Genomic DNA, 26,210 nt, shown 5'->3' on the forward strand with positions numbered 1-26,210 from the left:
CAAAACAAGGTGAGGTTGGTGGTCAGCCATCAGTAGTTGGGGTCAGTGCCATTCTACAGGTCAGCGGGGGAAAACACACCACGCTCAGAGGGGAGATAATGATCTTGGTCCCATCCCTCTCTCTCCTCAAGATTTAAAGGTCAGACAGTGTCCCTCAGCCCAGCCACGGTGCTCTAGAGATCATGAAATTGGATGTCTGTCAAAAAAATTCTAATCTTCAAGGGCCACTGAGTAAAAGTCTTTTTTCTTTCTTTTTTCCTTGTCGTACTTTCCACAGACTGTGTTGCTGAACACTCTGGCCCGGTGTCACTTTCAAATATTGTTGTTTATATAATCGGCGCAACATGTCTGGCTTAACAAATAGGATTCCAGAAGTAAAAACAAACGTAATATATTTTTGCATATAGACTACTGTACTAAAGTTTGGGGTCGATAAGATTTTTGAATGTTTTTGAAAAAGTCTCTTAACACCAAGGCTGCATTTGTTTGATCAGAAAAACAGTGAAAACAGAAATATTGTGAAATATTAAATTTTCTTTAAAAAAAGATTTAAAAAAATAATTTATTACTGCAATAGCAAGGCTGAATTTTCAGCAGCCATCACTCCAGTCTTCAGTGTCACATGATCCTTCAGAAATAATACAGATTTGGGGCCCTATTTTAACGATATGAAACGCAAGTATCAATCTCGGGCGCTGTTGCTATTATATCGGCGGGATAAATGACTCTTGTGCCCGACGCAAATCTAAAATGGGTTGGTCTGAAGTAGCTACATTCGTCATCTCATATTCCCTTTAAAATAAAAGTATTATTTTAATATATATATATGTAAATATACAGTGAGGAAAATAAGTATTTGAACACCCTGCTATTTTGAAAGTTCACCCACTTGGAAATCATGGAGGGGTCTGAAATTGTCATCGTAGGTGCATGTCCACTGTGAGAGACATAATCAAAAAAAAAAAATCCAGAAATCACAATATATGATTTTTTAACTATTTATTTGTATGATACAGCTGCAAATAAGTATTTGAACACCTGTCTATCAGCTAGAATTCTGACCCTCAAAGACCTGTTAGTCTGCCTTTAAAATGTCCACCTCCACTCCATTTATTATCCTAAATTAGATGCACCTGTTTGAGGTCGTTAGCTGCATAAAGACACCTGTCCACCCCATACAATCAGTAAGAATCCAACTACTAACATGGCCAAGACCAAAGAGCTGTCCAAAGACACTAGAGACAAAATTGTACACCTCCACAAGGCTGGAAAGGGCTACGGGGAAATTGCCAAGCAGCTTGGTGAGAAAAGGTCCACTGTTGGAGCAATCATTAGAAAATGGAAGAAGCTAAACATGACTGTCAATCTCCCTCGGACTGGGGCTCCATGCAAGATCTCACCTCGTGGGGTCTCAATGATCCTAAGAAAGGTGAGAAATCAGCCCAGAACTACACGGGAGGAGCTGGTCAATGACCTGAAAAGAGCTGGGACCACCGTTTCCAAGGTTACTGTTGGTAATACACTAAGACGTCATGGTTTGAAATCATGCATGGCACGGAAGGTTCCCCTGCTTAAACCAGCACATGTCAAGGCCCGTCTTAAGTTTGCCAATGACCATTTGGATGATCCAGAGGAGTCATGGGAGAAAGTCATGTGGTCAGATGAGACCAAAATAGAACTTTTTGGTCATAATTCCACTAAACGTGTTTGGAGGAAGAAGAATGATGAGTACCATCCCAAGAACACCATCCCTACTGTGAAGCATGGGGGTGGTAGCATCATGCTTTGGGGGTGTTTTTCTGCACATGGGACAGGGCGACTGCACTGTATTAAGGAGAGGATGACCGGGGCCATGTATTGCGAGATTTTGGGGAACAACCTCCTTCCCTCAGTTAGAGCATTGAAGATGGGTCGAGGCTGGGTCTTCCAACATGACAATGACCCGAAGCACACAGCCAGGATAACCAAGGAGTGGCTCTGTAAGAAGCATATCAAGGTTCTGGCGTGGCCTAGCCAGTCTCCAGACCTAAACCCAATAGAGAATCTTTGGAGGGAGCTCAAACTCCGTGTTTCTCAGCGACAGCCCAGAAACCTGACTGATCTAGAGAAGATCTGTGTGGAGGAGTGGGCCAAAATCCCTCCTGCAGTGTGTGCAAACCTGGTGAAAAACTACAGGAAACGTTTGACCTCTGTAATTGCAAACAAAGGCTACTGTACCAAATATTAACATTGATTTTCTCAGGTGTTCAAATACTTATTTGCAGCTGTATCATACAAATAAATAGTTAAAAAATCATACATTGTGATTTCTGGATTATTTTTTTTAGATTATGTCTCTCACAGTGGACATGCACCTACGATGACAATTTCAGACCCCTCCATGATTTCTAAGTGGGAGAACTTGCAAAATAGCAGGGTGTTCAAATACTTATTTTCCTCACTGTATATATATATATATATATATATATATATATATATATATATATATATATATATATATATATATATATATATATATATAATGTATATATTCCCTTAGTTTCTAATCAGAGTTTGCATTGTACCCTTATAAAAGACACTAAGTACTATTTTGTGAAACCAGTTTGGAAATGATCATTATTTTTGCACTTCCTTTTAGTACGGCTTGTTGCACTGAAATTACACACTTAACCTTTACGCTTAAAATAACAGTCCCACATCAAAAATCTCCCTTGTAAATCGGTGCAAAAACCCTAATTCAATTAATACTTAAGACAGCAAATACTGTCGCAAGTTATACTGCTATCATCAAATATCTGAGTACATCTCCTATCCCAGAAGGTATATATGCCATGAGAATGTCAGCAGATATGTGCTATGGGAGGAGGATTCAAACAGGCGAGTGATTTGAGGCTGGTGTGATGCGAAGCACTCAGGTGTGATAATGCTCATCATCTATAAGAAAAGAGACGATATGCCTTTGCTGTCTTGTCAAGGGGAAAATTACTGGACAAGTATTTAAGGCTGTCGGATAAACGCCACCTGCTGCAAACATACAAACAACAGTAGTGCTGATCTCTCTGTGGTCTCACGCAGCTGTGTTCTTGTTGGATTATGGGATTCCATGTTTGCTCTGGTGTTATCATGAGAGATGGGGAATGGAAATAAAGGAACAGATGCAGAGAGAAACAAAATGTGTCTGAGTACCCACTTTTCCTCAGTCAAACACAAAACTCTCATATGTTAGCAAGTGTCTTGCCAAAAGCCAAATGGGAGGGTTACTTTGTCCATTTGTCTGATTTTTTTGTTTGGATAAGGAAGTTTATGCTCTACTAGAGAGCTTGTCAGAATTATCATTTCACACCCTGTAATTTTGTGTTCTGCTCTGTCACACACTAGGCCCATCAAAACAATGTAGGCATCTCTTCTCTGTTGCATGCTGGGATATGCCAATGATCATGCTCACCTCTGCCGTTCAGTGTTTCACTGGCTGAGTTTTTAAGTTAAGTGTGGACAGCTCTGATCTAAAGAAATCTTGAGCTGTATGCGGCCATTTCCTTGCTTTTATTCCTTTGAAATTTTTGTTATGAATAGTTGTTCAGAAAGGGAAAAAAAACCTAGTTCAGAAAACTTTTCTAAACAATTTGTTCACTACTCTCAGCCGTCATTTACACAGCAGGCTTCAGTCTATTGTGGTCTGTTTCTCACACAGGGATTTTTTATATTACTTTAGAAATGTTAGAACATAGCATATACATCACATAGACTCAGTCTGAAACCTCTGGTCTCCATTCATTTTTTTTTTTTTTTTTTTTTTTTTTATTGTGCACGATTTAGGCTTATATAAACTACCATTAAAAAGTTAGAATTTTTTTTTATACTTTTACTCAGCAAGAATTCATTATATTAAGTTTACTGAGTAACGTGTTATAAAAGATTTGTGTGTCAAATAAATGCTTAACTATTCATCAAATTATCCTATAATATACATACAGTATATATGATTTCTACAAAAATATTAAAGGGTTAGTTCACCCAAAAATGAAAATTCTGTCATTAATTACTCACCCTCATGTCATTCCAAACCCATAAGACTTTCATCTTCGAAACACAAATGAAGTTCTTTTTAATTATTTCTAAATGAAATTTAAACCGCTTAATTCATATGTATTACTTTTACAATCTCTTTACAAACTTTTTGAAGTGGTATTTGCGTAGGCTGACAATGGAAATCTCACCGATTTTATTAAAAATATCTTCATTTGTGTTCCGAAGATGAACAAAAGTCTTACAGGTTTGGAACGACATGAGCGTAAATGACAGAATTTTTTTTTATTTTTGGGTGAACAAACCCTTTAAGCAGCACAACTGTTTTTAACATTGGTAATAATAAGAAATGATTGTTGAGCAGCAAATCAGCATATTAGAATGATTTCTGAAGGATCACGTGACACTAAAGATTGGAGTAATGATGCTGAAAATTCAGCTTTGCCATCACAGGAATAAAATACATTTTAAAATATATTCAAAAAGATTACAGTTATTTTAAAATGTAATAATATTTCACAATATTACTGAGTAAATGCATAAATACAAATAAGTAGTGAGCATAAGAGACCATTTCAAAAACACTAGAAACTGTGTATAATTTCTGTTTAAAAAACATTCAGATAAAATTTGAGTGCATTGTCTTGCGTTTTTTTTTTTTGTTTGTTTGTTTTTTAAATTTAATGTAATTAATAATCAACTTGAACACTGTGTGTGCAAAGACGTGTCTAAAGGCCCGTTTTCTTGGACAGTTTAACCTTACACTCCATATTGCCGCTCTAAGGCAGAAATTAGCAGCTATTTTCTTTTTCCTTCTTTCATCAAATATATTTTCCAGAGTCTATTTCAGCATCAGCCACTCTCTGAGGTGTTGCCCTGTACCTGAGGGCATTAACCTCAATATCCAAAAGACTGTAGGAGTTTGTATTAAAGTTTAAAGAAAGCAATACCAGCAAAATAAGGTAGTGCACTCATCTGTAAGGTAGCATGACCTTCCAAACTTACTGAATACACAGTATTTTTCCATATACACACTACACACTATGTAGAAAGTAGGAAAGGTTACTTCAACAACTCCTTCAGTAGTATAGAATATTCACTTATTGAGTCTTCATAATTGTCATAATTAAATCATTTTCGGTCTTTTAATTATGCAGGACCACCAGGGGTATTTGCATAACAGAGCATTACCGCGATAGACGCAGAGTTGCATTCTCAACTCATGAATGCTTTGATAGGTCCATGAATGATTCAGAGAGGCAAAGCTGAAATGCGCACCCCAGGCATTTGTCTTGATTAGTTTTCCGTTGTGTTGGAGACCTAATTAGAGTCCAACACTGGCCTTCACCTGTTACACCGTCGCAGTCGACTCGTACCACTGCTTTATCTCCCACTGGCAGCTTGAAATGTGACTCTGCTGTCGAGAACATAGCGTTTCGGTCAAAGTGCATTTTAGTTAAGGGGGGTGCTCTTACGCTAATTTGCCCTGTTTAGTAAATCTGGCCCTTAATCTTTTATTTAATTTTTTTTTTTTTAGGTTTTGAGAATGTTAAAGGGGTCATATAATGCCATTTTTGTACAAGCTAATATGATTCTTTAGGGTCTAAAATAAAAGTTTGTAATATACTTTAATTAAAAATTCTCATTAGTATTGTAAGAAAACACTCATTTTACCTGGTCAAAAACAGCTCTGTTTTCAGCACGCCATTTAAGTGCATGTGTCTTTAAATGATAATGAGCTTTGCTCACCCCACCCCTCTGTTCTGTGCATACACCATTTGTAATAATAACACAATAACCATAACGCATTGTTCATTATAAACGTGGGATTATGAATTATATTGAGAACGTCGTACATAGAAAACATGCCATAATGTACCCTGAGTGTAAACTTTAGCCGCATTCATCATGAAGCGTGCAGCAAGCGATTTGCAAAGATTAATATAAATATTAATATAAAGGTTAATAAAACGTTACACTCACTTCAGTTCTTCTGAAGTTGCAGCAGGAACACGAATAGTTGGTACCGATCCTTTTTTCAGGAGTAGCTTCTTAGCAAAACCAGCTTTATACTGACCTTCGTTTGTAAAGCAGTCTGGTGTGAAATGATTCGCGCAAACATGAAAGCATTGACGTTGATCGTGGGGAATATTCCCTTCGAAAACAAAACTCAGCCACTGCGTCTTCAGCGGTTCGGATTTAGGAACATCAAAATGACTGCTGCGTTCCTTATTGCACCCAAGAACAGAACACCACAATCGCTTAGACGCCATTCTGCTCATAGACAGTGCTCCAGCGTATCCAGCGTATCAACAATGACTATGATTGACAGCTCGCTCACGAGCGAGGGCGGGTCTGTGTTGAAACGCTGCTGTCAATCAACAATCGTGGGAGGGGCGTCGATTTTGTGACGTCACAAAATCGAACGGCTTGATTTGAGAGAAGGGAAAACATATAAGAAGATTTAAAAAAAAACACTGGATGTATTTTTATCATTTTATGATGGTTGTGTACAGGCACTGCCAACACACATTTCAGTACAATCAACTTGTAAAAGTGCATGTACCATTATATGACCCCTTTAAGAATAGTAGTTTAGCATAAACATACAAAATGTTATGGTATTTGGTTGCATGTTGAGTCTAAAATGTAAGATAAATAATGTTCCAAACATCAAAAATATGAATTTAATTTGAACCCAGACTTAGAGGGACTCCTCTGAAAGAACCTCTTATTCCCAAAGTTCTTTATTCTCTCTGCTGAGTGATATTGTGTCAGTACACTGTGTTATTGGAAAAGACTGGGCTTATTTCTTCCAAACCACTCCCTTCTGCTTTCATTCTGTAGCGGAGCTCCGTGTTCCCCGAGTCTTTTTTACATTCCTCATCAATTGCTGATGCAGTGGCAATATTTTTCACAAAAGTCTTTTAGATTGCGAAGATACATTAACTCATAGAAAAAGAAGTTGACTAAGGACTTTTTTGAAGATTAACTCGAGCTCCATCACTATTCTTGAAAGCGTTACTCTGCTCCCCTGTCTTCTTGATGAAGTGAGAGTGGAGAATGAGAATTGCTTGGCGTAGGGATTGTAGCACAGGTGAATTGTGGGAGATTGATTCGCAGTCTGTGAGAGATTGAATCAGATTGCTGAGGAACGGTTAGAGGTCACATCTTCACTACAAACTGCACCAGTGAACAGTCAGAACGTAATAAGGAGGAGAATTTGGTCGTTACTGGCATAATGTGCTGTTCTCTCATGCTAATATATTTATCAATAGATCCTCTGTGACAAATATTGCGCAGAGATTAATAATGGCATATCTGTCATTTGTGGGTAATGGCCATCATTGTTATTTTTAGCACAAATGCTGTGGCCATCAGGGATCATTTCTGTCTAATGGAGGTGTTTTATTGTAGTTATTTATTCTGCTCTAAAATGCTTTTGGAATTATTCTGGAGTTAATTGTGTGATATTTTTTGGTTATGCTTTGCTAAGCTGCTTGATTGCCATAAGACCCATTTTAAAGGTATTTGATCATTGTTAGTAAGGCATTGATCTCAATCTCCAAAGTTTAAGTATTTTAAAAGGTAATGCTATTCACAGCAGTTATGGGTAAATAATCAGGCTTAATGCAAAGATAAGCTCCGACTTTCACCCTTATGCACATTGTTTCCTCCGTGTGAATGATGTGGTTGGTGGCTCTGCGTATGAATCTCCGCAGGCCGACCTCAATGTATAATGCCGACACAGTATTGATTACACATGAGCGAGTCAAATCAATAAACTCCTCAGGTTGCAGAGTATAATTACTTGGCCAAATCAAATACAACTCTCCATAGCTTCAAACTACGTTAGAAAAACCAACCAGAATTACAATTGTTGTTGCAATAATCTGTGGGAGGTTTATAGCCGGAAGTGTGAGTTCATCTTGTATCTCTGGTGTATCGGATTTTAAAACTTTCAGGAGAGTAAAGTGCATCAAACCTCTCTCATGTGAGTTCTCTTTGTGTTCTCTTACAGTGACAAACATCCTGTGGAGAGAGGACGGTAAGCATGGTGTTTTAATATTAATGTGTAGCGTTTGTCTGGACTGTGTTAATGCTGCGGTCCACCTTGTTTTCGGGGATCTGAGCCCTGAGCACTCTCATTTATGTCCCACTACAGGTCTGGGGATTGGAAACATGTTCTATGTGTTTTATGAGGACGGTATTAAAGTCATCCAGCCAGTGGCCTGTGAGATTCAGAGACACATCAAACCCAGCGAGAAGCTTCTTGGCCTGCAGGTGAGCTGTCGTATAAAAGAAATGTTAAAGTACTTTTAAATGTACAATAGAAACCCTCTGTTTTCCCTCCTGCTTGCTCTAGCCCAAAGTTTATGAGTGCTTTTTATATATCAGCTTTTTTGTACATTTATTTCACAACAACAATGGCTGATTGCTGATGTTTGCTACATGCTACCAGAGTTATGCTACTTTAGCTCATTTGCTACATACAGCATGGATGGTGCTGCATCCATCCACCCTTCCTTCCTTCCTCTTTTTCTTTCCTTCCATCCATCCATCCACCCATCCTTTCTTTCTCTCTTTCTTTATTTCTTTCTTTCCTTCCTTCTCTCCATCCATCCATTCATCCTTCCTTTCTTTCCATCCATCATCCTTCCTTCAACCCATCCATTCTTTCTTTCTTTCCATTCATCCATCCATCCTTTCTTCCTTCATTCCTTCCCTTTTCTTTCCTTCCTTCCTTCCATCCACCCGCCCGTCTTTCTATCCTTCTTTCTTTGTTTATTTATTTCCTTCCTTCTCTCCATCCATTTATACATTCATCCATCCATCCTTCCTTTCTTTCTTTCTTTCTTTCTTTCTTTCTTTCTTTCTTTCTTTCTTTGTTTCTTTCCTTCTCTTATCCATCCATTCAGTTCCTTCATTTTCTTTTTTCTATCCTTCCTTCCTTCCATCCTTTCTTTCTTTCTTTCTTTCTTTCTTTCTTTCTTTCTTTCTTTCTTTCTTTTTATTCCATCTCTCCATCTATCCAACCAACCATCCATCCTTCATTCCTTCCTTCCTTCCTTCCTTCCTTCCTTCCTTCCTTCCTTCCTTCCTTCCGTCCATCCACCTATCCTTTCTTTCTCTCTTTTTATTTCTTTCTTTCCTTCCATCTCTCCATCCTCCATCCTTTCTTTCCACCCATCCATTCATCCAACCTTCCTTCCTTCCTTTGATCCATTCTTTCTCTTTCTTTTTCTTTCTTTCTTTCTTTCTTTCTTTCTTTCTTTCTTTCTTTCTTTCTTTCTTTCTTTCCATCCCCCCTTCATTCCATTCACCCATCCTTTCTTTCTCTCTTTTTTTGTTTCTTCTTTCCTTCATCTCTCCATCCATCGTTCCTTTCTTTCCATCCATCCATCCTTCAATCTATTCTTTCTCTCTTACTTTTTCTTTCTCTTTCTTTCTTTCCATCCCTCCTTCATTCCATTCACCCATCCATCCTTCCTTCTACTTGTTCCATCCATCCATCCATCCATCCATCATTTCTTTTCCGTAATTCTTCTTCTGCTTCTTGGTTGCATATCAGTATAATCAGCAATACTGGACTTTCTTTTTAGACATGACCAGTGCTTTTACCCTGTGGAGTTTGATTCTCAGCACAGACATCAGTTGAGCTCCTCCCTCCATCACTTACATCCCTACACTCTGCATATCATTTCTCGGCTCTTTCTGATAGGTAGCTGCTAGATTTACACAAGCTATTAAATGATTGCCTTCCTCTGTTCTGCTGTTCCATCGGAGCTAAGTATGCTGATGAGACAGCTGTGTTTGTTTGGAGCTCTGGGTGGTGAGAGCTTGAGTTTCCAGCCTCCAGAGAGGCAACAGGCCTCTATTAGGACATCAATCAAATACCAGGCCATAACGGCAAGCCCCAGTGCAAACTCTGGGCAAGAACATTTAGAGAGCATTACGATATGTTTTTCCTATGTTCTGCTTGTGGGAAATCACTGTCACATGTGCTTCCCTCTTTTTAAAATATTAATTGATCATTTTGAAGATCTTACAGATCATTGCAGTTAAAATAGTGGCAGCTGACACTATTTTATAATTGATAAACACTATGTTTTGATAAAACTTCAATGGCAAATGTGCAACATTGTTGGTTAATTGTTAAAATGACACCACAACTGAAGGACAAATATATGTGACCCGCTCTGGCGAAATGAGTCGGAAGTCGCAACGTTCCATTTTAAGATATGGGCAAATTATGTGGAAAAACAATGAAATAATAGGGGGGGTTTTTGTTGTTGTTTTTTGTTTTTTTGCTAATTTCAAAGAACAGACATTCAAAAATAATCTCCCAAAGTTTCGTAGTCCAGATAATTGAGTAAAGGTATTTAAATGACTGTTAAAGTTTACAAAGTTTTACTAAATTCGCTGGAAATGAACATTGCTTTTCTCAACTCCTCTCGTCTCCTCTGAGCATTTCCCGGGTATCCCCTGAAACGTCACTATCTCTGCTCTCCAAATGGTGTTACACGTTGTATAGAACCAATCAAAAAGCTTAGAGATGTACACAAACGCTGATCATTTGTCAATGGGAAGCCCCGTTTCAACTGACCGGCACGCGATTGGTCCAGTCATCCTCCTGTCAGACTCGCAGCGCTCTGTGTAAACAAGCTAGCAGATCTCCTCAGAAAGATTAAATATTATTGATTTGAGAAATGTCGCTGTCAAAAGAGAGCAAAGTCGCCAAAGCATTGAACTCACTGGAGGCTTCTAACCGAAGCTCTGCTGCTGGTCATTAAGAGTGGCTAAGGCTAGTCAGTGATTTTTTTGGATCTGGAGACGTGTCATCCTCTGATGACAGCGACAGCGAAAGTGACAGCCCTGTGGAAGAGGATCACGACGATGATGAAAATGCTGAACAGCCTAAGATATGATTGCATAGGCTAGCATTATTTGTTCTCTGTTTCCTTGTCTCTCTGCCTCTCTCACTTTCTCTCTCTCACACACACACACACAGACACACACACACACAGACACACCCTCTCTCTCAAGCAAAAATGTAGCACCTCTGTTCAATCTTTCTGATTTTAGTAATTTTTTGTAAAAGTGCCTTTTAAATTATTTATTCAAATAAAAACTTTAAAATAATTTGAGCTTCATCCTGGTGTAATAGCATTTATATATATTAATGTCTTTGGTCAAATTAAGCTGTAAAATAAATAGTTTATCCCTTTAAATGCAATGGATTTTGAAAGATATCAACAAAAAACGGGCAAAAAACTTTAAAAGCGATTTTCTCAGGTTTTCAGTTGGAAAAAGAGGGCAGACAACCATAATTCAAATGTGTATATCTTTACAACCATTCAAGGTATGACTTTGACTTGGATATCATTTGAAAGCTTATGGTCTCCTCTTTCCATTAATACCAAAATATGTGACTCATTTTGCTGGATCAGGTCACATATAAATAATTTTCACAAAAAAAGAAATATTAAAATGATTCATGATAATTACTGGTTATTGATATATATAGGAAATATTTCTTGAGCACCAAATCAGTATATTAGAATTATTTCTGAAGCATCACTGAAGACTGGAGTCATGATGCTGAAAAATCAGCTTTGCCATCACAGGAATACATTTTATTCATTTTAAAATATGTTCACATAGAAAACCGTTCTTTTAAACATTGTTTCAGAGTGAGAGAGCATGTGTGGATCAATCTACAGCAGTGTTTATTAAATTAATAAAACAAAAACACTCAGGAGCACAGAAGAAACATTGGAGCAATACAAACTAATCTATACATAAGCAATAACAATAACCCCCAACTAAATGTGGTATTATACGGAGGACAAAACCAGGAACTAAACTAGCAACATATGAGCGTAATTGGTAACTAAAACAAACTAGGGCATAAGAAACCAAGGCAAAAAAAGCAACATTCTTTGTGATCTCATGAGTGCGCTTTGTAATTTACAAGCATTAAAAATAACCTTAAAAGCCGGTGGCTGTTGCACCAACTAAAACTGTATTTGAGTCATGCAAGAGTGTCGCTAGACCTGACGAACCCAGTCACATCCGTCTGAGTCTCCGTCTTGATTGTCGTTGGCAGCCCTTGAGTAGCCCAGTCAACCGCATCACCACAGGAGATGCCCACTTCTGCACAACCTCTGTGGTCATCCATCAAGCCAGCTCTCAGCTCTTTAACCACAGCACATTCAGCCTCAAGTCTGAGACACTCACATTTAGACCGAGCTTGCCTTCATGATGACACTTCTGCCCACTATCAGTCTCTTCCTCTGAGGCAGACGTCACAGCTTCTTATACTGTTTTCTTTCACAGTTTAACTAATTCATTTATGTGGCTTCATTGAAAAGTTTAATAGCATTGTTGAGGCCAGCAGTGTTCTATAGAAAAGAGGCCTTCAACTCAGAAATGAGACATTTTTAGATGCATTGATAATATCTCCATAATATTTCTGTGTTTGGTTACCCTTTTTTTTTTCTTTTTTTTTTTTCTGAAGGAGGAGGTCTGTCCACAAGTGGAGGGAGAGAAGGATCAGAAATGTATGTGGACATCAGCCGTCAATGTGAAGGACAAGTTCATTTACGCCACACAGCCGTTGCTGAATAGGCTGCTCATTGTAGACATCCAATCCCAGAAGGCCGTTCAGGTAAGCCAGTTAATCAGTAACCAAAACATTATTCTTGTGAACATACCGTAGACAGATGATCAAATTTGAAAAATGTTGCAATTTAATGTCTGTTATGTGGCATGTGTACTGCATAATTCATAATCCTCAAATCCACAATTTTTTAAATACACTTCTACACTTCTAGTTGGCATATTTTAAAGTCGGCACGATGGGGAAATTGCAATATTCTTTTCTTCCATATTGTGATGTATATCAGAGTGAAGCGGCTTCTCGAACAAGAAAAAATGTAACTTGATTTTGTCCATTGGCAATTGATTAGATGGTTGTGATTTGCTTTTGCTGTGATATCATGTGAACCAACATATAAACATTATATTAAAAAAATTAATGAAGTAACTGAGTATATGATTACGGATTTTTTTATTTTTTTGTGAATTATTAATTCAATTGTTGAAAAGTAGATACTTTTTTTACAATTTGATCTATGATCTAGACGTGAGTTGCAGTGAATGGCTCATGTGCCTGGCTGAAAAGTGGTTTTGTTTAGATTGAATGCCAGGATAAGTGCCAGCAATTCTCTCCATGCCAGGCCTCACTTAGGTATCCCATGATGCCTCATGATGCACTGGCACTCATGATTCAGTCATCTGAGAGTTTGGTTTTCATTACCCCATGCAGATTAGCAAGTGCTAAATAGCCACCTGATCTTTTAGAAACTGAAAAGCAGAGAGAAGAATCCAATATTTGTCTAAAAATCACATTTAATTCAGAGCATTCACTATTTATCAACGAAAATGCTGAAAATTTCAAAAGTTACAGCTTTTTGTGACTGCTAAGGATGGCGTCGAGAACTCGTTTTTATGTGCTGAAGAGTTTCTATTATTCAATCTAATCTTCGGAAGAAGAGGAGGGATGTGCTGGGATAAAAATTCAATGTGCACATCTGCTCCCACAGATAATTGCACACATGGAGATTGACGCTGAAGACAACAATCAGCCTCCTTCATCATAGCTAAACACGAACACTGGTTCACTCTTGGTTTCTGTTAATGCCGTGTGTTGTCGAAACAAGCTGTGCACATGCTCACATTGTGGAGAACTTAACAGGGAATGCTGCACCAGATGAATACAAAACACTCATCTGAAGTTGGAGACATTTTGAGGAAAAAAAAAAACCTCCGGCCCACTGAGAGTAAAAGAGAGTGTATAATCATTTTTGCGATGCTCAATGTGCAAATTTACTTTTTTTTTTTTTTTTTTTCATATTCGCGTGCATCCATGTAAGCACAATGAGGTGTGAAAATTGCACAGTAAGGATATCACTGCACAAAATGAATCATTTGTTTCCCAGTGGAATATTTCCAGCCAGGTGACAGAGAATGGATATGGATGCAAAGCTATAATTGCAAACTGGCTGAGCTATTGTTACTGTCAGCACTCTGTTTAAAATGCACACCCATAACCAAACTCTACATGTGCAAAAACAAAAACGTACAGCTGTGCTTTCGGAAGCGACACACGTTCTCTCTGTCATGGATTGTTGCTTTGGTGGACTTGTAAACTTTTATTGTGACTTTTGTAGAATGTCAAAAAGCATTGAGCTTTTAGCACATGGTGTGAATCAGCCTCTTGAATTAATATAATGAGTTCCAGTGATTTTATTGAATTCTCACAGGGACTCTTTAGAAGCAAACAATGTGGAAAATTGATCAATTTTTCAAAGAAACTCTGATGACCAGGGGCAAAAATGCTGAAGTGTCTGTCTTAGTTGTGCCTAGCATGAGATAATTATAAAATTTCACTCCGATGAATACTGTTTAGCTCATTTTGAATTGGATTGTGTGCCATTTAGAAGTGAATTGAGTAAGAAAATGTACATTAAATTATATTGAATTAATAAATGTGTATTTATCAATAAAAATAAGTTTCTTATGCTCACCAATGCTACATTTATTTTATAAAAAATACAGTAAAATATTGACGTAAATATTTTTTGTGGAAAACATGATTTTTTTAAGGATTCTTTGATGGATAGAAAGTTCAAAAGAACAGCATTTATTTAGAAATAAATATATTTTTGTAGCGGTGTAAAAGTCTTTACTGTCACTTTTGATCAATTTAATGCATCCTTGTTGAATAAAAGTATTAATTTCTTAAAAATAAATAAATAAATAAATCTTGCTGACCCTAAACTTTTGACCGGTAGTTAATTTATTAAATTATATATAATTAAATTATATAATTTTATTTTATTTTTATTTTTTAATGGATCATGAAGCCAATTTACAAGAGAAAAACCTTAAACAGAACAACTCATCTGTTTTTGCTTATTTTGTTGTTGTGTTGGACTAATGAAATTCCTCTGTTGTGTGACTGTGTTTAATTTATTTGAATTGCATTTAGTAAATTTCTCTTCCTGTCATCCCAGTTTAACATCCTGTGTGGATAATTCAGTTCAGATTTCATCCTATGAATTGCCCAACCCAACGTTTTACAGTATCTGATTTTGCTGAGCAAATGGAAATAGTTGATCTGTTGTTGTCAACAGACTGTAAGCACAGACCGGGTTCCAGTGAAGCTTCACTATGACAAGTCTCATGACCAGGTGTGGATCTTGAGCTGGGGAGATCTGGAGAAAAACTTTCCAACCCTCCAGGTAAGGCAAATCACTCTAGGATCATCTTTGAGTGTTAATCACCACTTGATGGCTGATTTTGAAAGCTGCTCTCAAACAAGAGAACTGGGACATTCTGCCTAACATTTTATCTCATCTGATTATTCAAGTATATGATTCGGCCCTGCTTGGTATGTTTTGATGATTTTAGTTGACATTTTTGGAGCATTCCCAAGTGATGTAATGTTGAACCAGCACAGCAAGGAGTCTCAGTGGGGTTCCATATCGCATAATTGGCACAGTCTGTCCCCCATAATCCATAGCTTTGGTTAATCACAGACAGAATACATTGAGCTCCTCAAGACAAGGGGAATTCTGGTGTGTGTTAGTGCGCATGAAGGCCCTAATGAAATTGCAAAACTCATGTTCCTGTTGAATGTGTGACTCTTCTATGCTTCAGGTGATCGGCCAGGCCAGTGAGAGCATGTCCCATCACACCATTCACACCAAACCAGTTGGCCATCGCTTCGACAGGGTGGAGGATTTCTTCATTCCTCCCATCAGCCTCACCATCAATCACATCAGGTAAAAGAGAGCGAGTCGTCCACCATGTATAGCCTATATGAGCAATGTATGAACACGTACTGACTGTGATTATAACTCCTGAGAAAACAGCTCTAGCTCTGGATAGTGTGTAAATTGCATTCAGGGACTGACATTTAGATCTTAATAAACCATTTTGTGCATTCATAGTCACTCACTTGGGGAAGTACATTTAGAGGTAGTCGAGGGTTTAAACCCTGAATAAACAGAACAGGAGATGTTGTGTGGATATGGAAATCTCATTTGAATTGATTAAAATCTGAATTGAAGATTACCAAGCATGCCCTGATCCTCTTACTGTCCTCTGTTGGCAGATGGATGTTTACTTAGGCTATCATGTCGTGCTAATATATAAAAATAAATGTCTCAATTCCAATCGCTAGATAGATTTACTTGTTCTCTTCGTCAAGAGAGCAAGTCAGTGCTATTGACGAGAACACAGTGTCAAACAATGTAAAATGTTCCCATGAAAATTACAAATGTGACGGTCGTGAAGAAATCGTACGCTCTGTTCCGAAACATTGCTGTCTGCTACCTACATACACAGCAAGTGATCAGAACACTTTAGAGTGCAACAGTTCAAGCCCTTTTTTTCAGTGGCTTTGTTTTCAGAAGTATTTTTCCCATTTTTTATATAGGGATTTAAAAAAAAGTACAGCATAAGCTATAAGGCAAACCAACCAGTTACAAAGTGAATCACAACATTCCAAACTTTGATTTGACAGAGAAAAGTATTTGAAAACAATTCAAATAGGCGAAGGTAACTGACTGTGAAACAGCTTATATATACAGTTATATAATATGGAATGTATTCTGAATACTTTTTGATTACTTTTAACGTTTGACTCATTTACAGGTATCACTTAAATTTGAATGGGATTATTGTGTGCCATATTCATATAAACAAAGAGAAAGAAATTATGAATAATTTACTGCCTTGTGTGAATAATATGTAATCGGTAGTCCATAAAAAAGTAACTGTAATCTGGTTTTGAGATCTGGTTTAGATTTTAAATGCAATAAAATATACTAAATGTTTGGAATCTGATTACATGTAACCAGTTAATACCCAGAACTGTGTATATATAAAGTAGTTTGAGGGCATAGGGAAACGTCATTTCAGTGCTTCATGGGAGTTGGCGGGTACTAAAGAGCTCTGTTGGCGCAATTTGCTTACTGCGATTCTCTGATTGGTAGAGATTTCTCTGCAGAATCATCGGTAATGTGGTTTTTCACCTGGAATTCTACTGTTAAACATGGTTATTTAAAAATGCTGAAATAATACAACTGGCTTCACCAAAGGCATATACCATCGATTAAAGGCCCGATCAAACAAGAACTATTAATGGGCCCCCAAAGAGGAAATTTGATTGACAGTTTCTTTACAATCTAATCAAATGAAAGCATATTCACATTTTAATAAGGATATCCACCAAATCAGCATACCAGTCAGAATACAATTTGTTTACTCATCTATGCAGAGTACTTTCAAATGTTGTTTTGTCACTGCAATTGTCTGTATCTCTTAGTTTAGTGTTTTCTGCTGTATGAAGGTGTTGGGGAATGAACATGTACTGTAGTTCATCACAACAGCTATAGACCAGCTTTTGTTAAAAGACATGATCTTAGTCCCACAAAAGAGAGTTCATCCAGAGGATACGGCGTAATGCACAAAGACCAGTTTAATTTTCAATCCTTTCGGTGTCTGAGATAATACGGCTTACACACATACCACACACACGCACAAAATACACACTCTCTCCTCATAGAGGAGTCACTGAATCCAGCGGTTTGATTTCACCCTAATATTTACTAGCAGTAATACTAGTAATGCTAGTAGATACATCCCCACTACAATTCAGTTCCTGTCACAGGAATTCAGTGTGTGTCAGTCTCGTTTTTCTTGAATAAACTGCAGGACGGTCAGCTGAGGGTATGTACACTTTTTTGGTGCTTTGCCCCAATAGACTGGTGACATTTAGCAGTGCTGTCTGCTCTCTGATGGAGTAATGTGTTTCAGTGCTCCGAGTCAACGGAGTGCAACATCAGCGCTCTATACTGAGATAGAGGTTAACTCCAGTGTAAAGAACTGTCGCCCTCTGATCTTCGCCTGCATGGCAAAAATTTGGATTTAGCACATGACATTAGCTTTTGAATAGTGAAGTTGTGTTTCTTTGGAAATGCTGTTATGTAACCTGTTTGACGAATTACATCATTGATCTAAAGGGAATAAGATAAAGATTGAGAGGATGATTATGTAAGAGAACAGACTCACAGATCAAGACCAGACATGGTGATCTCATAGGTATTTGTATGTAGAGTGTACACAATTATTGACAGCATTTGAAACATCTAAATCCCTTTTACGCACAACTTTTGAGAGCTACAAATCCTCTGAATTTGGTTTTACAGCATCTTAAGCTCAATAATGAATTCCAGACCCACAGTTATTCAGTAAATGTCGGAGAAAGATCTTTTTTATGGTGTTTCTTTACTGATAAGCACTTAGTTAATTAATTAGTACTCTTTAATTTGAATCAAAGCTTGACAGAGTATGAAATATGAGAAACACCATGTTTGATGTGTTTAATTCATGTACTGATTTGTGTGTTGTCACAATGGCATCAACCAATCTTCAGAAATCACATTGAACACAGTTAAACTGTCAAATTAAGTAAATATATTACCAAGGCTGCATTAATTTGATCAAAAATACAGTAAAAAGGTAATCTTATGATATTTGTAATAACTATTTTAATATATTTTAAAATATAATTGATTCCTGTTATGGCAAAGCAGAATTTTCAGCATCATTACTCCAGTCTTCAGTGTCACATGATTGGTATTCAAAATGTTGAAAAAAGTTGTGCTGCTCAATATTTTTGTGGAAAGTTTTTTTCCCCCTCATGATTCCTTGAATATACACTTACCTAAAGGATTATTAGGAACACCTGTTCAATTTCTCATTAATGCAATTATCTAATTTCACTCCTAGTTTCACGCACAACCATTTCTAGGGTTTACAAAGAATGGTGTGAAAAGGGAAAAACATCCAGTATGCGGCAGTCCTGTGGGCGAAAATGCCTTGTTGATGCTAGAGGTCAGAGGAGAATGGGCCGACTGATTCAAGCTGATAGAAGAGCAACTTTCACTGAAATAACCACTCGTTACAACCGAGGTATGCAGCAAAGCATTTGTGAAGCCACAACACGCACAACCTTGAGGCGGATGGGCTACAACAGCAGAAGACCCCACCGGGTACCACTCATCTCCACTACAAATAGGAAAAAGAGGCTACAATTTGCACGAGCTCACCAAAATTGGACAGTTGAAGACTGGAAAAATGTTGCCTGGTCTGATGAGTCTCGATTTCTGTTGAGACATTCAGATGGTAGAGTCAGAATTTGGCGTAAACAGAATGAGAACATGGATCCATCATGCCATGCCACTGTGCAGGCTGGTGGTGGTGGTGTAATGGTGTGGGGGATGTTTTCTTGGCACACTTTAGGCCCCTTAGTGCCAATTGGGCATCGTTTAAATGCCACGGCCTACCTGAGCATTGTTTCTGACCATGTCCATCCCTTTATGACCACCATGTACCCATCCTCTGATGGCTACTTCCAGCAGGATAATGCACCATGTCACAAAGCTCGAATCATTTCAAATTGGTTTCTTGAACATGACAATGAGTTCACTGTACTAAAATGGCCCCCACAGTCACCAGATCTCAACCCAATAGAGCATCTTTGGGATGTGGTGGAACGGGAGCTTCGTGCCCTGGATGTGCATCCCACAAATCTCCATCAACTGCAAGATGCTATCCTATCAATATGGGCCAACATTTCTAAAGAATGCTTTCAGCACCTTGTTGAATCAATGCCACATAGAATTAAGGCAGTTCTGAAGGCGAAAGGGGGTCAAACACAGTATTAGTATGGTGTTCCTAATAATCCTTTAGGTGAGTGTATATATATATATATATATATATATATATATATATATATATTTGTATATTATACAACCTATTTCAAGAATTCTATTAATCTCAAATGATTCATAAACATGTGTACGTCCTTAAAGTCACACATGCAAAAAGGTTTATGTTTAAGAAGTGGTTTGCATGTTGATTTTATGTCAGTGTTTATCTAAACCTAAACGCATGCTAGAACCACACTGTACGCATGAATACCCATGAATAATAAATAGATCAACCCGAGAGCTCAATGTTCCTTGTAAATTTATATGAATTTACTCACATTATCCTCAGGAGGATATTGATTTTTGAAAATATGCTGACATAATGAGATCCGTGGCTGGTAAACAGCGTCGATGTCATTTGTACAAAACACTGATGTAAGGAGGAATGTTTGGTGATCCGTGATCCAATAATTACTTCATTCGTTTCTCATTTGAAATGCCTCATATGCTTTGACATCACCTGTGGCAGTGAACTGTTGAGGAGGGATTTGTACAAGGGAGAGACTGCATGTGACATTTTAGTCAGGTTGTCAAATTATTTCAGCATATACACACCTTCACACTGGGAAAATAACAGCCTACAGGAATCCCATTCACAGCATTCATTGACTTTCTGTCATGCTTTTATCTGCAACCAGCCTGTGGGCAAATATGTTTACGCTTCAACAGTTAAAAAAAAATACATAACTTTATTTGTTTATTTTCTTTCCTTTTAATTATTCAGTAAGCCCTTTGCTAATGCTAGTTACATATTTTACACGTCTAAAGGGTTTTGTCAAATTAATATTGAATGCATTTGTATAAATGCATGTGTCACGATGAGTGAGTAAATAGAGTAAATAGAATAAAATAAGTGAGTGTGTTTTGTTTGTTCATAAGAAAGGTTGTTAGGGATGCCCAAGGTGCATGTGGAGAACAGAATTGATTTACGACAGGAAAGTGCTTCTAAAATTGCCTTACAGTGCATAAACAAACCCATGGAAATCACAAAGTATACACAATGCCACAAATTGTGTTTTTTGCGTTTTTTATTATCATATTACAAAGCTGTCCTGTATATTGACTGCATGGGTAGAGGCTAACTTTATAGAGTAATGAAAACAGCTTTATTCTTGTGGCTGCAGATATATCCCTGAGACAGAGCTGTATGCGCCAACTCAAAAAGATGTATTTGACACTATACAGATACTCTTCTGGTGTACTAAGGGATACATCATCACATGCCCCTGTAGAAATGTTTGTATATATATAGCACTAGAAAACCTGTTTGTAATCATCATTGAGTGATTTAGGTTTCCCCGTGGGTCGCATCAAACATACATCTGTTTTAACAAAGCTGAATGTTGATTCTACAAGCATTTTACCAACCCCCATTACATCACAGCCAAGTTCGACAACAGTGCAATACAGTGCATATGTCGTGCACAAAATGAGTTTGAATGTACTTTTCATGCTGGTGTTTTCTGTTTTCCTTGGAGTGAAATGTACTGTACATTCACCCTTATGTGCGTGAAGCAAAAGAAACTTTGTGCAAGTTCGGAAAATCGCATGTAAATTAGGTCACAGCTTGGAACACTGGTTAAACAATTTATTTCTTCTTTAAATTTTGTGACTTTTTTCTCATTAAGGGTCATAAATGTGCATGCAAAATTTTGACACATACAGTAGATGTGTTTTGGAAACACATCTCCCCCCCAAAGTGCAATTCATCAAAATGTAACACACTGAAAAGGTAAAAACAGAAAACCTTTATTCTAGCCTGTCAAAAATTAAAATATTAAATATATATTAACATAAATGGAGGCACAAATAGCTCATCAGGAGGGCATTTTTCTTGCTAGCAAAATAATCTTATTTACTGTACCCTTGGAGAGTTGACTGGGTATTAAAACGCACACTTTTGCATTCATGTTCCGTGATCTCACCCCCCCCAGTTGCCGGATCCGTCGCCAGGCCTTCTTCCTGGACTTCATAATTTAGAAATTAAGCCCAGAGCATATCGTCACAGCCTGGCCTGTGACTAATGAACAGACACCGGCTGCCAATTGATAGAGCTCATCACGAGCAGTGATAATCTGTCCCGTCAGTCCGTGGTAGACGTGGCCTTTTGGCCAGACTTACATTCTCAAGTGCGTAAAAGAAGATGGATGTCAGGGTTTGAAGTCTGCACTAGAACTGATTGGAGAGCATGCAGATTTAATTGAGCTTTGTCAGATCCTTCATTTCACTCACCAACTTCATTTGTTCTTTGTTCTTCTGAGATTTTTATATAGCCAATTATCGGGCTCTTTGGATTTCTCAATGGATAAGACAAAGTGTGGCTGATTAATTTTTTAATTGAAATAAATTATGAAACCCAGGCATCTGGCAGAGGATATTTAGCATAGACTGATGAATAGAGATGTGATATTGAATTCTTTTTTCTCCCCTAAAGCTTTTGGATCTTCCTCATTAGACTTGAACCTGCACTCTGGCTTTATTCACTCAGAAGCTTTGTTTGTTACTTTCGGTGTGGCAGCTTCTTCTTATCCAAAGCAACTTGCACTTCATTAATTGCAAGCCCAGTGCCCTCAGGGTAACATTACTCAAGTGAGCAATGGAGTTAGATCCAGTTCCAGGCACACTTTAACTTGGGATTGGATCTTTTATTTATCGATATAGACCCTTAACAATTACAGAGCTTCAGGGTTGGCAAAAGTCAACATTTTTGGATTAGCTTCCTTTCAAATCATGAGTTGAACTGACCTTGAGAGTGTTGAATTGGAATGGCTGGAAGAGGAATTTACTGATTTGCAATTTGCAAAGAAATTTAAGACATGACAACATATTACATGAAATATTTTACAACAAAACAAAACTGATTTCGTCTTTAATTTTGACTAATTATACCTATTTATTCAGGTAGAATTTTGTCCCCCAGCTGATTCGAAAATACTGTACTATTAAAACAGGTTTTAATTTTGTCATAGAGCACCACGCTGTGTCCGCCACATTGAATTCAGACAAATATTTTGTATACATAATAATTTATAATTTAAATAATATATTATAGAATAAATAAAACAATTATTGACATTGAAATTGAATTATATTATTATTTATTGATGTTTGATTGAATTGTAAAGACTTTGAGGTAAATTGTGGAAAATGATGGTCCATAAAATGAAAGTTACTATATTAAATATAATGAAATAGACCTCAACTAAATGCATATATGTGACCCTGGACCACAAAACCAGTCACAAGGGTAAATTTTTGGACATTGAGATATATACATCACCTGAAAGCTGAATAAATAAGCTTTCCATTGACCTATGGTTTGTTAGGATAGGGCAATATTTGGCCGAGATACTGCAAAAAAATCCTGCAATTTTTTTTTTGATATATATTTACGGCAGGACATTTACAAAATATCTTCATGGAACATGATCTTTACTTAATATTCTAATGATTTTCGGCAAAAAAGAAAAATCGATTATTTTGACCCATACAATGTATTGTTGGCTATTGCCACAGATATACCCGTGCGACTTGTGACTGGTTTTGTGATCCAGGGTCACATATAGATAATGTTTTGCATGACAGAAACCATGTTTTCTGATATCGTCTAATACATGTTCTCTCGTTAATAGGTTTGGTATAATCCTCCACAAGAATGAACCATCTCTTCATAAGATCGACTTGGAAACCACCTCCTCTGTGAAAAACATAAGTCTGCAGCAGTACGATTGCATCCCACAGTCCCTCGCCTACACACACCTGGGCGGATACTACTTCGTCAACTGTTGGCCGGACTCAACAGGTGCGGTACGGCCACAATTAATCATCGATAGCGTAACAGACGATGTCATCGGTCCTAATGGGGATGTGAGCGGCACGCCTTATGTCTCTCCTGATGGCCACTATTTAGTGAGTGTAGATGACCGTGACGGGCTAATGCGCTTGCAGCCCGTGTCCGTGCGGGGCGAGATCGGCCAACCCTTTGACATTCACACCAACCTGCACCTGTCCGATCTGGCCTTCATGCCCTCGTTCACCGAGGATAACCAGTATAACGTGTTCGGCAGCTCAGGTCGGCAGACAGATGCTCTTTTTGTGGAGCTCAGCACCGGTAACGTCAAAATGATCAAGAGCCTAAAGCTGCCCACGCCATCGGCGCAGTGGCCTTGGAACCGCCAGAACAGGGTCATGACTGGCAGCGGGCTGTTCGGACAGTATCTCATGACCCCGTCTCAAAGCTCCCTGTTTATACTGGATGGGCGGCTGGATAAACTCAACTGTGAGATCACTGATGTTCCACTGGGAAATACTGTGGTGTGGGTGGGAGAGGCGTAGGCTGTCTTAAAGGGGCTTGAGAGGGAAACAAACAAACAGGTTGCACTGAATTTGATCTCTGTTTAATTTATTGAGAATAAAAAAGTCTCAAAGTTTGGAACAAAAAACTAAATTGACTGTTCAAAACCCTGCATTGGAAAAGAGAACTTGGGAAATGCTTGTTTTTGATAAGTTAGCCAGGTTTCGAGTCAAATAGCTAATAAGAAGTTTCTCCAAAAATATTAGGTGGTGTCTAACTAGCATTGGTATCAGCGGGAATCACTTCGTTTGAAGGTGAGAATTGTTCAACTGATCAAATGGATCAACTCAACTGATACAGACCCATCTTTTAAGAATAATATTTCCTCATTTCCCCGCTATCACTTAATACATATACAAAGCGCATTCGGCCCAGTTTTTCCAGTGCCTTGAGGGAATACTCGCTAAAAAAGAAAGCTAACATAATAATTCCCCCCGAGCCTGTGGATTAAACCCTCCTTGGCTTTCTCACACACAGAGTGAAAACGAGAGCTACACTTAAATTTCACCTGTTTATAACTCCCACAGACCCCGAGGCATATCTGGCTTATTAAAACAGCATCATGCTGAGAAACTGTCACCTACTGTGGATATTGAGATATCGGTAACGATGTGTTTGACAACTGTAAATCTTCATGAAAAGTTTGGGTGTAAGAATGATGACACCGAGAATTGTGTGAAGTCTTTGTGTTGAAGCCCCAATTAAAACCTACACGAAAATCAACACTGGTTAGATCAGTGAACAAATGAGAATGAGTCTGTTATACAATAGAAAACATAACATACATAGGAACGGGTATGATCCTGTATAATCTTAGTAAGAGATGATGTAGAGTTTCAAGGGCACATAAAGAATCAAGTTTTAGTTGACTCAGCAGTCACAGCCACTGCCATAAGAGTCTGCTTTCAGTAACTGGTGCGTTGTGTGGTGTGATGTTAGACATAATTTATGCATTGCAAGGGTTATATAGCTGGGAAACATTTATTTAAGAGTTTGAGAGTCACAATGCTACAAGAGCACTAACAAAGGAATCTTTTAGTGTCAGTAGGAAGCACAAGCGTGTGCTCACAACGTTGAATTGTTTCCTCAATGGACAGTCTATGCATTTTCATTGACGCCAGCCAATGGGCTGCATGAATTGAGCTTTCCCCCCCAAATTAGTAACATTTATGTTTCCATGTTTTAGTTTAGATTTTGTATATTTTGTTAAAATGTATATGAAATGGCTTTTTATTGACTGTATTTTCCTTATTCCCCGAGTAACTATGACTGTTTTGTTTTTCAGTGACTTTTAATTTTACTTGTGTTCTGTAAATAGCAGGTTGGTCTACGCTCACATGCAAAACTATAGCTAGCTGAAATCATCTTCAAACGGTTCAGGTTGATTCGTTTCCCCTCACTTATTTTTTAAGACAAAAGAACTGCACTGTCTTTGTTCCACAAATGACCAATTACATTGTGATGTCACATTCAGAGATTTCCTAAGCTCCATGTAGCCATGTACGTTGATTCTCGTGGTTGTTATTTATGTAGAAACATGCTTGACATTTTGGCAGTTAAATAAAGCCTATAACTTTGAAAAAAAAAAGTTCTGAGTATTATTTTGTCTCGGCAATATGAGTTGAATAGACCGGAAAATGAATTAAAATCGCAATCTCCATTAATTTATGCATTAGTGCATCGACAAATTGATGGATTCAGTATGAAAGTGATTCATTCAAAGCGCAAATGTTATTTATCTTGCAGAATGTCATAATTTACAATTCAATTATACATCATGCTCCGTTACACAGTCAATCTTCATTTATTAAAACTCACTTTATGAAGCTCGAAGCGTGCTATTCCACACAAATAATGAGCACCTTGTAACAAGAACTCAGTTGATTTTTTGACAGGATTCAGTAAAAAGACTTGCATACTTGACTTTGGGAACAAATAAATCTGGGGCAATGACTGTCAGAAAAGCTTTAGATTTCAGTTTA

At 37.7% G+C, this 26,210-nt stretch overlaps 1 protein-coding gene across 2 annotated transcripts in view; it reads left to right on the top strand.

Moving 5' to 3' along the window:
- The window catches only part of fstl5 (follistatin-like 5), a 122,388-nt gene extending 96,572 nt beyond the window's left edge, over positions 1-25,816 (top strand). For both annotated transcript variants that reach the window (XM_084132523.1, XM_084132522.1), the window contains exons 11-16: positions 8,048-8,074; positions 8,192-8,310; positions 12,548-12,697; positions 15,228-15,335; positions 15,754-15,878; positions 23,507-25,816. In XM_084132523.1, coding sequence (XP_083988649.1) covers positions 8,048-8,074; positions 8,192-8,310; positions 12,548-12,697; positions 15,228-15,335; positions 15,754-15,878; positions 23,507-24,209 — 1,232 coding nt within the window. In that variant the 3' untranslated portion in view covers positions 24,210-25,816. The remainder of the gene's footprint in view (positions 1-8,047; positions 8,075-8,191; positions 8,311-12,547; positions 12,698-15,227; positions 15,336-15,753; positions 15,879-23,506) is intronic.
- The last annotated feature ends 394 nt before the right edge of the window (positions 25,817-26,210 follow it).

This window comes from Abramis brama, assembly GCF_963993115.1.
Source record: "Abramis brama genome assembly, chromosome: 13".
NCBI classification, from domain to species: Eukaryota; Metazoa; Chordata; class Actinopteri; order Cypriniformes; family Leuciscidae; genus Abramis; species Abramis brama.